The sequence below is a fragment of the Rhinolophus sinicus genome, linkage group LG04, assembly GCF_036562045.2.
Source record: "Rhinolophus sinicus isolate RSC01 linkage group LG04, ASM3656204v1, whole genome shotgun sequence".
In the NCBI taxonomy this organism is placed as follows: Eukaryota; Metazoa; Chordata; class Mammalia; order Chiroptera; family Rhinolophidae; genus Rhinolophus; species Rhinolophus sinicus.
The window spans coordinates 152965221-152983980 of NC_133754.1; the positions used below are offsets into that span (position 1 = coordinate 152965221).

Sequence of the window (18760 nt, forward strand, 5' to 3'; positions counted from 1 at the left end):
CCGAAGACTGCCGGTTCGATTCCCACATGGGCCAGTGGGCTCTCAACCACAAGGCTGCCAGTTCAATTCCTCGAGTCCTACCAGGGATGGTGGGCAGCACCCCCTGCAACTAAGATTGAACACGGCACCTTGAGCTGAACTGCCTCCCGGATGGCTCAGTTGGTTGGAGCATGGGCTCTCTACCACAAGGTTGCCGGTTCAACTCCCGCAAGGGATGTTGGGCTGCGCCCCCTGCAACTAGCAACGGCAACTGGACCTGGAGCTGAGCTGTGCCCTCCACAACTAAGACTGAAAGGAAACAACTTGAAGCTGAACAGCACCCTCCACAACAAAGATTGAAAGGACAGCAACTTGACTTGGAAAAAAATAAAAGTCCTGGAAGTACACATTGTTCCCTAATAAAGTCATGTTCCCCTTCCCCAGTAAAATCTTTAAAAAAAAAAAAAAAAAAAAAAGACGTCAATTCTTTCAAAATGGATCGATCTATAGATTTAACACAATCCCAACCAAAATCACAAAAAGGTTTTACGTTTCCTTTTTTTGTGGCCTTTGACAACTGATTCTAAAGGTTAGGGTAACAAAGCAGAAGGCCTTGCTCTACTGAATATCTAGACTTATTATGAACCTACAATAAATAGGAAATGTGATATTGGCTCTATGATAGACAAACCAACAGGATACAACAGGAATTCCAGAAACAGACAATAAATTCAGGCGCAAATCACCTTGATTTATGACAAAGAAACCACTCAGACCAGTGGTAAAAGGATGGTCTTTTCAATAAATGATGCTGGGACAAATGGATATCTATATGGAAAAAAAAAAAAGAATATTGACATTTACTTTACCCCAGAGACAAAAATCAAATCCAGGAGTACTGTAGAGCTAAATGTGGAAGATAGAACAATAAAGCTTCTGGAAGATAATATAGAAAATATCCTCAAAGGAAAGGACTGGGATAAGGAAAGTCTTGTTAAATAGTGCACAAACATCATTAACCACAAACAAAAAGGTTGTTGAATTTGATTACAATATATCTTCTCATCAAAGGACATCATTGAGAGTAAAAAGCTATAAAGAGAAAAGAATATTTGGAACTATATAACTGACAAAGAGCTCATACCAAGAATATATAACAAAGTCTGCAAGTTAATTTAAAAGACACAGTCCAACAGAAAAATAAGCAAGAAACTTGAATGAGTATTTCACAAAAAAAAGGTATCCAAATAGCCAAAAAACATGAAAAAGTACTCACATTCAACAGTCATTAGGGAAATATAAATTAAAACCACAATAAATAATACTACATACCTACCAGATTGCCTAAGGTTTAAAAATTAACAATAACAAACGTTGGGGTGATCACTTTGTAATTTATATAAATGTCTAATCACTATGTTGTACACCTAAATCTAATATAATTTTGCATGTCAACTGTAGTTGAAAAATTAAAATTAAAATTAAAAAACAACAACAAATGGCAAGCATTGGAACAGCAGGAATGCTTATATTGTGCTAGTGTGAGTGTTAATTAGAAAATAGTTTGGTATTATTTACTAAAATTGAAGATTTGTCTACCCTTTGACCTAGGCACAAATCCAAAAGAAAAGTGTATGTGTGTGTACCAAGAGACAGGTATAGGAAAATTCATGGGGGAAAAATGTCCATCAACAGTAGAACAGAAAAATTAATTGTGGTATATTCATATCTTGAAATTCTATAGAGTTATAAAATGAAACAAGCTATATTTACATATAACACCGATGAATCAGAACAAATAAAATGTTCAATAAAAGCAACCAGATACTAAGGAATACATACTGAATGATTAAATTTATAAAAATCCCCAAAATTAAACTGTAGTGTTCAGAGACTCATAGTAAAACCACAAGGCAAAGCAAGTAAATGACTACTGTGAAACGTAGGAGAGTGGGTCTCTCTGAGGAGGGACTAAGGACTCCTGAGGGGCTGACAGTTTGCTATTTCTTGACCTGGTTGTGGTCACCAGGTGTTCACCAGGTGATAAATCACTGACAAACAGTTTCTTTTGTATATGTTTTTTGTTTTTAAATTAGTACAGAATTAGAAGGGTTAAAAAACAAAAATACAATGTCAAAATCTAAATCTAATTTTTGCTAGATCAGATTATTTCTCAGGGTATTAGTTTCTCCCTAATAGGAAACTAAAGGCTTTGAATGAAACTGTTTGTTGGTAGGGAGGGCAAGTTTCATAGTCAGAAAGTATAATATTTAAGGACATACCATGTTACATTGCAGACCTATCCATGTTAATAATAGGAAAGCTAAGAGAATTTCAAAGATTTAACCAAAGTTAAAGAAGAAATCACTGAAGGACTAGAAAAAAAAAAAGGATAATCTAATGAATTTTAAAGCTTAAATTATGTGTTTACCTTCCAACTCTTAACAGTACCAGATTGCCTATTACCTTGGCAAACAATGGAAGGGAAAAGTCTGAAGAAGATAATCATAATATGATTTGCAAATTAAGTTCCTGGGTAATATCTTTATATTTGTCAAACTTGAGATATAAGTCAAGTTAACAATAAAAATGTTTTCCCTTTACACTGATTTAAGGGAATAACTTGAATAACTCTTTTAGGTGCCTGTGTTTGGAACTCTTCAACTGAAACCTATTTTTGTGAACATTCCCATTTATCATTTAAAGTGCTATCCTGTTTAGTTAGGTACTATTTCAACTAAATCTACAGAACTAGATACATTAAGAAACTCTACCTGCAATCTATTCACTTTTTGTGCTTCTTTCAAAGATACAACATGTCCTTTGTTTTCCTGTACCATCATTTGCACTTGATTCTTTAGTTCCTTCACCTCCAATTCCTTCTGATTAAAAACTGCTTCATCAGCAGCGAGCGCACACTGGGAGGAGGGAAAGAAAGCACGAGAGATTCACTATGGAAAATACCAGAGCCCACACAATACCACAAAAGCAGTAATTTAATGACAGCATGACCAGATCTCTCAAAATTTTTCTCGTCCTGTTCATTTTCAACTCTTTTTCTGGTTTCTTCATAAAAAAGGCAGAAACAGTTGAGAGGACTTATCATTGCTTAACATAAGAATTACCATACCGATAGGAAGATTTTCCTGATTTTTATTTCCTGTGTTTTAAAATGAACACCAGTTATTCAGGTTCTAGAGTACATTCAATAAGATTTTTACAAGTTTGCTAGAATTGCCATGAGATTTTTAATGTGGGTTTTAAAAATCAAAGGTCACATTTTCCAAACTGACGTATAAGGTATAGGAATGCATTTGGATATTTAAGGAACACTTGCTGATTTCCTACACTCTCACTATAAAGAGGTATATTTTGAAGATATCTGAAAATAAGATAGTTTTCTTAGTTTCTAGTGAATTATACCTGTTTTCAAATAAACTTGGGATATGCTAATAATACTTTTAAAACAATTTTTAAATTAAATAAACAAATTACCATTACCACTTGCGAAGGGTTTACTTTATGCTACTATAGATAGCCACTTGGCATTTTAAAAATATCTCATTGAATAGCTATGTTTTCTTTTTCACGAAGAAACTAAAGCTCAGTGAGATTAAAACATCTTCCCAGGTGGACACAATGGATAGACCAAAGTACTGACATACAAACCCAGAGCCTACCTGGATCCAAAGCCTAAGCCACTGGAAAACACAATAAGTAGTTGGTTTACAAAAATAGTGTTCTTTACAAATAAGATCCAATTCACAAAAATGGAGTATGTGCGTGAGTCCTCAGGCAGCGGCATGAGGTGATGGACCTTCGCACGGGGAACCCACCGGCTGAGGCCAGCCTTGAACTTGCCACAGGCTCACAGTGGGCTTTGGGCAAGTCCCTTCTTTTCTCTGTTTGGGATCCTCAAATGACCAACTGGGGAGGGAACGCATGACCCTGATGGTCCTTACAACCCTATATGTTTATATAACCTCTGTGGCTTCTCTCTTTTATAAACTAAGATATAACTGTAATCTCATTAGTTAATATCCTCTTCTATAAGCAATTGTCCATTTGAGAAGCTTATAATTGCTCTCTCAGTACTGCATAGTAAATAGTTTTTACATATGCTTTAAAAACGACAATTTTATTACTTATTTAAAAGAGTGTTTACCTGCTGAGTATATTCATGTTCAGTACCGTTTTTATATTCAAAATTTGGGATAAAAAAGCAACAAAGTCCCTTAAGAGGTCTTTATGAGGGGATGCAGTGTTCCAATAATTGACTAATGTCAAAAATCAAGGTCACAGTAACTTCAAAATGACATTTACTTCCCTAGCAACAATCCGGCTATTATTCCATCTGTGAGATGGCCCACAATCTAATCTTGGCTAGGAATTTTTTCAAAAGTACTTACCTGCTTGCCTAATAGGCTCAAGGAAGCAAGCTCAGCAATGAGAATGTCAGTGTCTCTCCTCCCCCAGACCCATTGTCTCCCTAAGCAGATGAATTTACCATGCTGCCTTCACAGTAACCCCTGGCACGAGGCCCTACATATGCCTACTAAATCCAATCCATTAGCTGCCACTGACGTATAATGTAGGCAGGCAGGTGAAAAACACACAAGAAGATATCCTGATAAACTAACCTTTAATGAGCCTTACTATAGGTCAGGCATCCTTCTCATCACCTCATGAGAACTAATGCTTCAATACTGGTAATCTTCACAACAACCCTACAAGGTGGTAATTCATTTTATAGATGGAGAAACTGAAGTGCAGAGCTGTCAAGTATTTACCTAACGTCACAGAGCTAGTAAGCTGAGAAGCCAGAATTCAAACCTTGGGAGTTTGGTACCCACGTTGGTAACTTATATTACTCTGCCTCTCACAGAAAACAAGAACAGAAAGGGAAGTTTAAAAAATAATTTTTTAGGGGGCCGGCCTGGTGGCTCAGGCGGTTAGAGCTCTATGCTCCTAACTCCAAAGGCTGCCGGTTCGATTCCCACATGGGCCAGCGGGCTCTCAACCACAAGGTTGCCAGTTCAACTCCTTGAGTCCCTCAAGGGATGGTGGGCTCTGCCCCCTGCAACTAAGATTGAACACGGCACCTTGAGCTGAGCTGCCTCCCAGATGGCTCAGTTGGTTGGAGCGCGTCCTCTCAACCACAAGGTTGCCTGTTCCACTCCCAAAAGGGATGGTGGGCTGTGCCCCCTGCAACTAGCAACGGCAACTGGACCTGAGCTGAGCTGCGCCCTCCACAACTAAGACTGAAAGAACAACAACTTGAAGCTGAACGGCACCCTCCACAACTAAGATTGAAAGGACAACAACTTGACTTGGAAAAAAGACCTGGAAGTACACACTGTTCCCCCAATAAAGTCCTGTTCCCCTTCCCCAATAAAATCTTTTTTAAAAAAAAAAATTTTTTTAAGAGATATAACAAGGTGAGGAATGACACTTATCATTTCTCTATTTACTGTTCAGTGGTCTCCAATGATTACTATTCCTATAAGATTGCAGACCAAAAAAAGGGAATTTGGTTTTTAAAATTGGGAAACACTGAACGCTGTGTCTTTCACTTGAGATTTGTAATATACGTTAGCACTTTCAAAGTTCTGAGATGTTTTGAGATTAAGAAACCTGTTTGCTTTTTGCAATCTAGCTTTCCCCAAAACAATCTGATTGTGGTACCCTTTTCCATCAAGACTGTTAATATCTTTGGGAAATGATAATCTAGAGTTCATAATCTACAGCAAGACTAAATTGAGAGTTTCCAACAGATGGAGAGAATAAGTGACCCTAACAGTGGGTTGTATGAGCTTCCAGTTTCAGCCACCTTAGAAGCATGAAGGAAAAGTGCTTCCTATCACCAACTCCTACATATGCCCCAAAGTTCAAACTTCCAATACCCATATACCAGTTTCTTATACCAGTGAGGAAGGGCTAGGCCTGCTCTATCTGGGAAGAAGGCAAGGACAGAATTACTGCAAAAAAAAAAAAAAATCCATGACTTTAAAAGTATTACTTTAAAGGCTTACAATAGTTAAATATAAAAAACTTTGTCATAGAGTAGCAGTTCCCATAGTGTATTCAGTGTATTCATCCCTTTCAGCACGTCCCTTAGATCCTTTCAGGGTATCCATGAGGTCAACACTATTTTCCAATAATACTAAGATGATATTTGCCTTTTTACCACGTTGACATTTGCACTGACGGGTGGGTAAGCAGAGATGGGTAAACTGCTGGTTCCTAGCATAAATAAAGGAAGTGTCACCAGACTATATTAGTAGTCACTGTATTCTTCACTGCCATGCACTCACAATACAAACAAATGCCAGTTTTTCTTATGAATATCTTGATGAAGAAATAAAAATTATTTTATTAAATCTCAACCCTTGAGTATGTTTTTTTTTAGTATTCTATGTGACAAAATGGGAGGTACGCATAAAATAGCTCCGCTGCATACCGAAGGGCAATAATTGTCTGTGGGAAAAAATCTTGTGCAATTGCTTGAGTTGCAAACTGAACTAGCCACTTTTTTCATAGGGTACGATTTTTACTCTAAGAATCAGACAAACTATAGTTATTTACACTTGGGTATATGGCAGACACTTCCTCAAAAATAAGAATCATCATTTCAAGGAAAACAACTAACAGTATTTGTTGCAAATGACAAAATTTGAGTTTCATGCAAAAATTAGAATTTTGGAAAACATTTCTGCTACAGAAATGTTTTCTGTAGAAATGAGTGTGATAGCTTAAAGACTTCGCTGGTGAGATCAGTGGTGATATTAATGAATATGACTTTTTTAATACTGTATAATAAAATATGTCAACATCTGGAAGATCTGCATAACTTAGTAAACAAATATTTTCCAAATGACCAACACATGTTGATTCAAAATCATGTGTGGATAAAAGATCCATTCAAAATATAAGCTAGGAACCAATGAATTTTAATGTATTCATATTACTGTAACAAAATATTTGCAAATCCCATATTGCAAGTAACCTCTAAGAAATTTCTACTTATCGAGTTTGGTATAATTTCAAAAAAAAATATCTACAATTATCTGAAAAAGGCATTAAAATATTCCTCTCTTCCAACTGCAAATCTATATGAGGCTGGATATTCTTCACATACTTCAACTAAAACAGCATACTGCAACAAATTGAATGCTGAAGCAGGTATGAAAAGCAGATTTGCAAAAGTATAAAACAATTCCACTCTTATTAAATGTTTTTTGTTTTAGAAAATATTATTTTTCATTAAAAAATGTTCTGTATATTACCATACAATCAGATTATTACTGTTAGCTTTGAATAAATGGTTCAAGTTTTTGTTTTAATTTTAACATGGTAAATATCAATAAATACAATGAGGGAACTCGATTTTAAGAAACCTAGGAACAAAAAGTTCAAGAACTGCTACAACAGAAAATAATACAACTGGCTTTTTTCTAATACATATGAAAAGGTTTTGAGCAAAGATTTCTAACTAGACAACTATGTTTTTAACTATTATTCTATTTTTAACTATTTTTAATTATGTTTTCCTGCTTTTAAAAAACTGATGGAACATCCATTTGTCCACCAAATTTCAAACTCCACACAAACAGAACTAGGTATGTCTTGCGCTCCACTATTTCTCCTGTGATACAGAATCTTCACTCAGTAAATGTTTTCTGGATGAAAAGTGGGGAAATGTAATCCTGAACTCAATATATGCATAGGCAATATGTATACATGCACACACCTACATTTCTTAAACATCATCAAATACGATGACTTTTTTAAAAAAACCAATACTCCAAACTCAAGGGATGAAGTACTTTTTTTTCTTTTTCTCTGACCCACAGAGGGATAAAAATTCAATAAAGTATAGCTTAATTTTGTTTCTGAACCTGTATTTCTTTTCATCCTCTAAATTTAATGACCAGGTCCACAAGATTCTACTTAATAAATATAACAAATTAAAATACATTTCACAGGGAAAAGAGGGGGAACCAAGAAAAGTATGAATTATGAGGAGAAAGCAATAGGAAAAGGGAGAAAGAAACAGAGTAAAGGCAAATTATATTTTTATATATAATCCTTTTTAAACACTTCTGAAGTTCCAAAATGACTCTTATTTGCCCAAATAAATTCAGTCCTAAACAAGTTACTTATCAAAGCAGTGTCTAAGTACCTGGCATTTCTTTAGCTCCCGCTTCAGTTGAAGAACTGTAACATGCTGTGGCCCTTCTTCCAGGTTTCCAATGCCTCGGCTTCCTCTGAACGACGTGAGAAGTGCCTTCCTGACCTCTTGGGTCATGTTAAACCACTCCTGCAGTTTGTGTTGCTGCTTTTGATTTAGTCTGACAGCATCTTTTAACTCCACCAGGAAAGTGAAGGCTTCCTGTATACAATTTTGGTAACCTAGACATTCTTCTTGGAGCTGAGCTATTTGCTCCTCAAGAGAAAGGATCCTATTTTTATCAGGAGTACCCTCTCGAATCTGGCTGGTTTGGCTGATACTACCAGCCTGCTGGCTTTGCAAAGCTTCTCGAAGCAACTTAATCTCAAATTCCATTTCGTCCATTCGATCTGACTCAGGGCTGAAGTTAAAGGTGGGCTTGTTTCTAATGTTGCGTGCTCTGTTGGCATACTTGAGAGAATTCAAGGACTCATCAAAATCTGAGGAGGATGGGCTGACACAAGTGATCATGACAGTTTTGGCACTGCCTCCCAGGGAATCCTTGAGTAGCCGGGTAATTTTAGCATCCCTGTATGGAATATGTGAACTCCTTCTGCGCGGGTCCCCAAGAGCACTTATTACATTTCCTAAAGCCAGCAACCCACTGTTGATTTGAATGGATTCTTTGAACCGTTCACCGGTATTCCCCGTTTTGGTTACTCTTTCTGATCCAGCCAAATCCACAAAGTGGAACTTTGAGACAATATGCCGACGGGAACACCATGATCCATCTTCAGCTGCCTCTGTATTTTTCTCAACTTGACAAATACTGATTGTAAAAATTGCATGTGACCTACTGGAGTGTTCATTCATTTGGGTGGTACTTGTGTGTCTGGCTGCATTCCCCATCTCCAGGAAGCTCATCACTTCATCTGCACTTTCCACCTCGCACTCCTTGGCCCCAACAATCACTTAAAACAGCAAATTGTTAAGTGTAGTTGTAACCAAAATCCAGTATAGTTAAATTAACCACACAACAGTTATTTGCTAGACAGCCCAGCTAAAATAGTCCCTTTAAAAAAAAATCAATAATCAAACAATAGGAACAGCAGCAACATTAAGTAATTTTATATAATCTCCCAAAGGGACTTTTTTTTTTTTAAGGAGGGTGCAGCTCACAGTGGCCCACGTGGGATCGAACCAGCAACCTTGGTGTTACTAGTAGCACCACACTCTAACCAACTGAGCTAACTGGCTACCCCCCAAAGGAACTATTTTAACAAACAGTACTCATTTTGATGTTTAAATTCTAAAATATACAATACTGTATATATTTTTTAAACAATCTGGTTTCTTGGAAGCCATACATCATGCTCAATTCTTTAAAAGAATTGACAAAAGAAAAACTCTTTATTCCAGTATTTGATCTCTAGAGTCTAATAGATTAAAAGATAATAGGTTTTTAATTACATATGTAACTCAAAAGAATTAATCAGTAGTAGATTAATTTTTAAAAATTAGTTTCTTATGAGTTTTGTTACTAGTCAAGCCATCCTTAGGTTTAAGATTTTTTTTGGTATTGTGGAGTCACAACCAGTATGATAGACGAAAATTTCAGTATAAATAAAGTTGCTTATTCATTTTAAAAACAGGTATGCCTGAATTAATATCAGATTTCAAGGTAAACAGATAAGATAGCAATTCAAAACAAGCAAAAAAGTTTCTATTTCAACAGAAAAATAAGAACAGCAAAATAACCTAAGTTTACTACTGCTGACATTGTTTATATCCAAAAATATTTCACAAAAGAGTAGGTGGATTTGAGATTTGAATCAGAGGAGTAAATCTCCTGATTCTGTGCTTAAATTATAGTATCGTACTTCATCTTAAGCAGATACTGTCATGCCACTGTTTCTTTGAAAAATAATTATTTTGCTTACATTATTTCCATCACAACAATTTTTTAAACAACCTGGTTCATTTAAAATTCTAAAGTTCTGGTACTAAAAACACTGTGCTAATTATAATATGACCATGTAACTGTAAATCATAGTATACCTTTTATAAAATTTTTCTAATGTTAAGCTATAGCTTAGTACTATCGATGGTTCTCAAACCCAGCTTCAAATCACTTGGGAACTTTATAAAAAAGAAAATACCAATGCCCAGTCCCCATCCCAGACTAATTCATCAGAATCTCTGATGGGGCCCAGAAATCAACATTTTTTTTAAAAAAAGCTTAAAAGATGATGCTAATTGTGCAGCATCCAGGTCGGATACTAACCACTGCTTCACAAAAAGAAACTAAATAAGTACGTCAAATACATGCATTTGGTTGTGAGTGGGACATTATATAAGATATATGGCAATCGGTCTTAAGAAAATTTGTTACATCCTTCCCAAATTGATATCGGCTACAGACTATTTTGATCATTAAGTTTATCAGGAGTGACAGTGTATACTTCTTTATTGTGAGGCTATTTTACAATAAACATGTATTATTTTTATAACTTTTAATAAAAAAATTCAATAATCACATTTCATAAGATACATAAGCTCAAAACATCAGCCTGAATTCTATCCAGAAAAAATAAACTATTGAGCTATCTAGTAATTCCATAAACTACTCTGTATGCTTTCTTTCTAAAAAAAACAAAACAAAAACCACTTTCTTCAAACATCCAGGAATGCCAGGGCTGCTGCCAGGACAGAGCCGATAAGGAGGCAAGCTTTACTGCCCGCTGCAGGCTGCTGTTTGAATGATGACAGCCATCTTACTTTCCTAATTGCTAGGAAATTCCCCCAGAGAGTCACTCCTCTGGCAGGATCCTTTATCTCCAGGAAGGTTCCACTAAAAAAGTGTTTTCTAGAAGAGGAAGACATCCAAGAACAGTCACTGTTATTAATAATACTGAAAATTTGGAAACAGCCTAAATGCCCAACAATGGAATATTAGTTAAATAAATTATCATAATACATTCAGAAGACAAATCACCACATGACTACGAACAGTCATAGTTTGAAAAACATTTAATGACATGAAAATGCTCACAATATAAATATTAACATGCAATACTATATATGGGGTTGCAAGTATATTTTTTTAAATTATACATGCATAGAAATAGAAATCTGGAAGGAAACACACCAAAAAGAGAAGTTGCTATTTGTGGGTTCTGGGACTAAAGATGATCTTTAACTTTCTTCCTTATACTTTTCTATGTTTTCAAAATGTTCTATGTTGAACATGTTACCTTTTAAATCAGAAAAGCAGAAAGTATTATCCTTTAAAATGCCTGCATTTTGACCCTCTCCTAACTTTCTCCCATTTCCAAACAAATGGATATTTAATGAGATTAATGGTTACTCGCACAGAAAGTCAGGCTTTGAGAAGCACAACAAAAGACAATAAATGTCAATGTGAGACAAAAATCAAAGAAGAAAGAAGAGTTCTGGACCAACTTGAATGAACACCAGAGGAAGAAGCCATTCCAAATCTCGGGGTAATTAGGAAGGAAAAAAAGTACTCAACTAATTTAGAATATTTCACACTCTCACCTAAGGTTAGCCCAGCATTGGTGGGAGAAAGGATTATAAGAAATAAGTACTATCTTAAATTATAACTTAATAACTTCATCTTACCAACCAGTTGAACTGGGTGATTTAACTTACATTGGTTACCAATAATCTATTCAATTTTAAAGTAAAAACAAATTCATTTTGCTTCTATGTCTATTTTTAAAGATTCTTTGGCATATATCCAGAAACTGAATTAAGTCATACCTATTTTCTAAAGCTATCAATTAAGTAAGCTACTTTACCTGTATTTCCTTTTTCATCTTCTCGTATATGAAGATCTTTCATAGATGTCTCCAATTCTAGAAGATCTCTTAGGTCTTCCTTATATACTTCTATATAAGACACTTTTATTTTAAAGTCAGTGCTAGGATTTTCAAAGATGTTTTGAAATATTTCTTGGATAGCTCGAGGAATGATACCCTTTTGACCCTCTGCAACTGAAGCTGAAAATTTAGAAGAAAGCACATATGATAGTTAAAATGTAAGAAAAGCTACAACATCAAATTTATAATCAATACATTTATTTTCTTACAATTATCTATATAATGTTTTAAACCATAACTATAAAATTCATAGGTAAACGTTTTCACGTGCATGCCCTTACTCAAAATTCATTCAACAAATTTTTATTTAATACCTACTATGTGCCAGGCAGTATTCTAGGACCCTGAGAACCATTAGTGAACAAAACAGAAGGAAAAAATTCCCTGCCCTTGTGGGACTACTGGGGAAAGATAGACAATAGCCAAAAAGAATAACTAAGTGAATTAAATGGTATATTTAAAGTAATAGGTATGCCCAGTTTAAAAAACAGGGCAAGGTAAGGGGGACTGGAAGTGTGAGTATAGTTAGGTGGCACGTGCTTGCAACTTCAAGTCGGAAAGTCATTATGGGCGTCATTTTGAGCAAAAACTTGAAAGAGGCTGCAGATGAGCCATGTGAATAACTGAGGGAAGAGTGGCCCAGGCAGAGAGAACAGCCAGTACAAAAGCTCTAAACTGGTGTGATCCATAAATAAGGAGGCCAGTGTGGCTGAAGCAGAGAGAGCAAGGAGAGAGTAATAGGGGATGAGGTGAGAGAGGGGACAGAAACCAGAACATTTAAGTCCTTGTAGACCATGGTAAACTTTGGGTTTTATTGTGAGAGCCACTGGAGGAGAGCAGTAACTTGGGGTTTAAGAGACCACTCTGATTGCTGTGTTTTGCATATACCATACAAGGGCAGCGGTAGATGTGGGGAGACCACTTAGAAGGACAGTGCAGTAATCTGGGAGTCAAGAGTGTTGGAGGGTAGACACGATAGTGGCTCAAAGCAGGATGGTAGCAGAAAAAAGGTGAAAAGTGACCAGATTCTGGATTTATATTGAAGGGAGCAACTTTAAGATTCCCTGACAGATTGGATGTGGAATGTGAGAGAAAGCAATGAGTCAAGGATGACTCCAAAGTTTTGATGGCCACTGGAGTTGCCATCAACGGGTATGGGGAAGAGTGGGAATTGAGTTGGTTTGAGGGAAAACGGCAGAAGTTCATTTTTTCACCAATTAAGTTTGAGATGTTTGGCATCCAACTGGAAAGACTGAAGAGGCAGTTGGGTATATGAGTCCACAGCTCAAGATAGTAGCACGGACTGGAGATTTTAAAAAATTGGAAGTCAGCTACATTCAGCTGGTATTTAATGTCATGAGACTGGATGAGATCAAAGAAAAAAGCAGAGTCAGAAGACTCTCTATATCTCTTCTCCTCCATCACTTCCATAACCCAGAACACAGATCAGTACAGTAACATTATGAATGAACAAAAATGCATACGAGGGACTCAGATACTTGTACACCAATGTCCATAGCAGCATTATGCACAATAGCCAAAAGGGGGAAACAACTCAAGTGACTATCAACTGAGGAATGAATAAACACAAGGCGACATATGGATACAAGGGAATATTATTCAGTCATAAAAAGGACTGAAGTTCTGATACATACTACAAGGAGGATGCCCTTGGAACTATTACGCTAAGTGAAAGAATCCAGACACAGGAGGACAAATATTGTATGATTCCACTTCTATGAAATATCTAGAAGAGGAAAATTCGTAGAGAAATTAAGTAAATTAGAGGTTGGCAGGGGATGGGGCAATGGAATTATTTCTTACTGGGCACAAAGCTTCTATTTGGGGTGATGAAAAACAGCAGTGATGGTCGCAAAACACTGAATGTAATGTCATAGAACTGTACTCTTAAAAATGGTAAAATGGTAAGTTTTATTTTATATATTTTACCACAATAAACAAATGGTTAAAATGGCAAATTTTATTATATATATACATATATATGTGTGTGTGTATATATATATATATATATATATATATATATATGTATTATACATATAACCACAATTTTTAAAATAGTAAAAAAAAAATGTACAAGATAAAATTTTAAAATAAGTGAAAAAATAAACTGTGACTTAAGTTTCTATAGGCTAATTTAGAAAACTGCCCACCATTTTTAGCATTGTTCCATGGAAAATATATTCCAAGCTACAAAACGTTGGCTTACAAATGAAACTTAAAAACAACTTGCTTCCAAACTGAAGATTACCAATGTTTAGACTTTTGGCAACAATCATCCTGAAAATCTGAACCTCTATTAAATCGGGCTGCCTTTCACCTAAACTAAGATGCAATACTGCCATCGTGTGGCAAGTAAAGAAAGCTGTAGGTTTTCCAACACAAGGGAGAGAGTTAAGGTTTCTTTTTGAGAGCTTCCAAGAACTAGCCAATAGCAGGGATTCTAGGGTAGCCAGAATATACAGCTGATAATTTCTCACTTCAACAGATAACACAAAAACACAGAAATTCAAGACTTATCAAAAAGCTGAATGTCAAATAATATTTACAATAAAATCTAAAAAATCACATTTCAATGTTAGGCTTATATTCCTGAAAAAAACTATTTCAGAGAGAGAACTTGTGAAGTTTTATATCTCAACAGCCATCATTTCACTATTATATGCTAAAGAGTACAGTAATATAAAGTTTTTAGGGACTATTATGCCAGGTAAAAGTCAGCAAATCCAAGTTCTGAAAAGCAGGAAAATGAATATTAAATAAGCAATATATTGAAAAAATAAAAGATTTTCATTCTGCCACAGTGCCTAGCATGGTACCCGAGACACTGAAAATGCTCAATAAATTGTTTCTTGCGGAGGAGGAAAACACTATTATTTGCATGACCAATAATCACACAGTAGACAACTGACCCAGAATAGATGTCAGTATGGGAAACTGAAAATGCTCACTAATTTCACTAATACATCAAGAAATATAATTTCAAACAACACATTACAATTTTTCACCCATCAAATGGCCAAAAAAAAAATGTTTTGGATTTATAATATCCAGTAAGCGATAAGGATATGAACAAATGGCTTTCCTATATTGGTGTTGGGGATACAAACTTCTACAAGCCTTTTTGGAGGGTAATTTGTCAGTATCTATTCACATTTTAAATGTGCATACGCTTTGACTCAACAAATCCACTTCTAGGAATCTATTCTGTAGAAATACTAACCCATGGATGCAAAGTTAAATGAACAAAGATATGCACTGCAACTTTTTTATAATAGTAAAAATCAGAAATAACTTTAATGTCCATTAATACTGGAATGAATGAACCATGACCCATTCAAACTATGAAATAATATATACTCCAAAAAATGAGGTGAAATTCTATGATCCAAATGGAAGGAAATGAAATAACATCTGATATGGTTAAATGCAAAAAGAAATTTACAGAACAAAACAAAAACTCTGTGTGTATTTGTAAAATGCCTAGAAAAATGTCTAGAGAACTCTGGAATTGGTATACATGAAACTTTTATTTCCTGGGGATGAAAGGAGTTTTCATTTGTTTAATTTCTTAAGCATCACTTGGCAATTGTTTTTACAATGAACAGTATTTAAAAAAAACAAAAAACAGGAAAAATAACACCATCGTTACTCTTCCCAATGGTGGTCTATTTCTCCTGGTATAGAGTATCTTTGAGCAGTTAAAGTATTTTGACAATTGATAACTTTCATAACTTTTTCCCTTAAAGAATTAAAACTGTACTCATGGCCTCTTAATAATAAAAACAATATAGCTACAATTGTCATCAAGATCTGAACATTTCATACTCCTATTAGTATAAAGCACATACTGAGTCTTTAATATCATAAAACATTTGCCAATCAAAACCAAAAAAAAGCTACAAGCCTTAGGAAAACTCATAATAATAGAAAAACTAAACATATTTTATTGTAAGACCCTAAAATAATCTAGTATCTTTAATTTCCTAATCCTGTATAATAGTGATTTGAAAAAATTGGGGGCAGGTGGTATTGATCATTGAAGGCCCCTTAATTTAATCTTTGGAATGAGGGCTTCCTCAAACCAGTCAACCTCCAGCCCTCCCCGATCCCTACACTTCATGAGAGATGTTTCTGAAAGTCACATAGTCTACATTTGAGAAGTATGAAAGTAGAAAAGATATTGAAAGCCATTACACCTATAGAGAATACTAATAATTTCAGACGATGTATATACGTAACATTCAAAAGTTGCTTTTAGTAGATAAATACCAATAAACAGTCTCAACAGAGGACTTGGCTTTCAATTCCAGCTGTCACTAGCCATCTGAACAAGCCAGTCATTGCTTTGTGGCTGGAGCTCCTCACTTATAAATGAAGAAAAATGATTTTCAAGGTTCCTTCTAGCTCTAAAGGAAATCTATGATTCTACCTTTTCCAAACCAGAATCACAAGCAGGAGAAATTATATCCTAAAGCATTCAGTATTTAAAATACAAATCTGTACATATATGGGAGGTGATGGAAAAAAGGAAATCTATGATTCTACCTTTTCCAAACCAGAATCACAAGCAGGAGAAATTATATCCTAAAGCATTCAGTATTTAAAATACAAATCTGTACATATATGGGAGGTGATGGATGTATCAACTAGATGGGAGGAATCCTTTCATCATGTATACGTATATCAAATCATCATGATGTACACTTTAAATATCTTACAATTTTCTTTGTCAACTATACCTCAATAAAGCTGAAGAAAATAGAAAGCTGGCTAGAAATGAAAAAAAAAGACACTTTAACCTACATAATAAATTTCTCTTACTGCCGCTAAGTCCTGATTGCAGGACTCTTAATATTTCCAATTGGACCACTAAAAGATGCAAAATCTGATGTTAACTCATGTCTAATTTAAATTCCACTCAAAATGACAAAGGGTTGCCAGAGATAGGGTTGGCGGTGGGGGGAAATGGATGAAGGTGGTCAAAAGGCATAAACTTCCAGTTATACGATAAATAAGTCCTGGAGATGTAATGTACAGCATGGTGACTACAGATAACAACACTGTATTATATATTTGAAAGTTGCTAGGAGAGTAGATCTTAAAAGTGCTCGTCACAAGAAAAAAATATTTGTAATTGTCAGGTTATTGATGTTAACTAAACTGTGGTAACCATTTTGCAATAAAAACATATATCAAATCACTATGTTGTATATCTTGGACTAATATAATGTTATATGTCAATTTATCTCAATAAAACTGGAAAAAAGAGAAAAGGGCTGAACACTGAACATTGTCTTAAACTTCTTTCCTCAGCAAATATAATCATAAATTAAACAAAACTTCAATATTTAAAAACAAATGTTTCAAAGACGACGATCTTATGAACACTGATTATCCTATTATTTCATTCAAACAACATGCTGAGCACCTATTATTATGTGTAGGCTACTGTCATGTTTTAACTTTCTAGGGTCTCAAATAAAAGTCAAAGAGTATGGGAGTCTTACCAACATGGCCTCCTCCGATGGTGTATGTCTTCCCAGATCCAGTTTGTCCATAGGCAAAAACAGTTGCATTATAGCCCTCGATCAGTGACAACACTAGTGGCTTTATGCACATATTATAAACTTCATCTTGAGTGGAATTTTTCCCAAAAACAAAATCAAAAGTAAATACTCTATCTCTCCCAATGATAATTTGCTGGGTGTTTGGAATAATTCTCACACAAACTTGATGATTATGAAGAATTTCTTTGCATAGCAGAGGTCTAATTCTTACAGCAACTTTTATTGGTATTTCTTCCATGGCAGCTTAGATATTACTAAATAGATTTTCTACTTAATATTCAGTATCAGTGTGAGAAACATCCATTTTACGTAAGATCTGGACTCCTGTGTATCAAAATAAAAACAAAATTTAATTACTGACTCCTCTATCTTAACAAATCATCTTCTAACACAAAGTCAATTAGAGCAAGTTTTGTTCCAATATGAGATAGTTACAAAGAGAAAATCTGCCTTGTAAAAGTATACTTGTAATGTATAGATGAAATAAGTCTGGATTTGCTGCAAAATAATCTAGGGGACCACAAGTTGGTAAATTAAGCTAAATGATAAGTACATGGGATTCCAGTGCGTCATTCTTTTTATAATGGTAATATGCTTCCCAGCTCATTAATCTAACTATTGAATAATTGAGGAGTTAGAAAACTAAGGCAAGGAAATAAATGGGTAATTGTACATGTTAAATGCAAAAGCTTATACTAGATTTTATAGCCATGTATTGAAAAATACTATTTCTTTGCCACAAATATCAGAAATAAATCCATGAAATAGTGTTAAGGATTTCCATAAATCAATATAAATTTAAAACCAAAATTTTCATTCAAAAATAATCTAAACTGGGGTGGCCAGTTAGCTCAGTTGGTTAGAGCATGGTGCTAATAACACCAAAGTTGGAGGTTCAATCCCCGCATGGGCCACTGTGAGCTGCGCCAGGAAGGGAGGGAGGGAGGGAGGGAGGGAAGAAAATTTTTAAAAATTAAATTGGTACTTATACTTAACAATGAACATCCTGAAAAATAAATTAAGGAAACAATTCCATTCACAATAGCATCAAAAAGAATAAAATACTTAGGAATAAATTTAATAAAAGACATGTAAAACTTATATTTTGAAAACTACAAAGT

The 18760-nt window shown here is 35.0% G+C and overlaps 1 protein-coding gene across 6 annotated transcripts in view; it reads right to left on the reverse strand.

The window, feature by feature from the left end:
- Window positions 1–18760, reverse strand: part of KIF27 (kinesin family member 27) — a 75939-nt gene that overhangs the window by 53233 nt on the left and 3946 nt on the right. For 4 of the 6 annotated variants that reach the window (XM_074330599.1, XM_019750122.2, XM_074330598.1 and 1 more), the window contains 4 exons: window positions 17580–17963; window positions 11971–12171; window positions 8162–9120; window positions 2754–2897 (listed from right to left, as the gene is read on the reverse strand). In XM_074330599.1, the coding sequence (XP_074186700.1) occupies window positions 2754–2897; window positions 8162–9120; window positions 11971–12171; window positions 17580–17877 (1602 nt within the window). In that variant the 5' untranslated portion in view covers window positions 17878–17963. The remainder of the gene's footprint in view (window positions 1–2753; window positions 2898–8161; window positions 9121–11970; window positions 12172–17579; window positions 17964–18760) is intronic. The other 2 variants (XM_019750127.2, XM_074330600.1) reach the window with 2 other exon arrangements.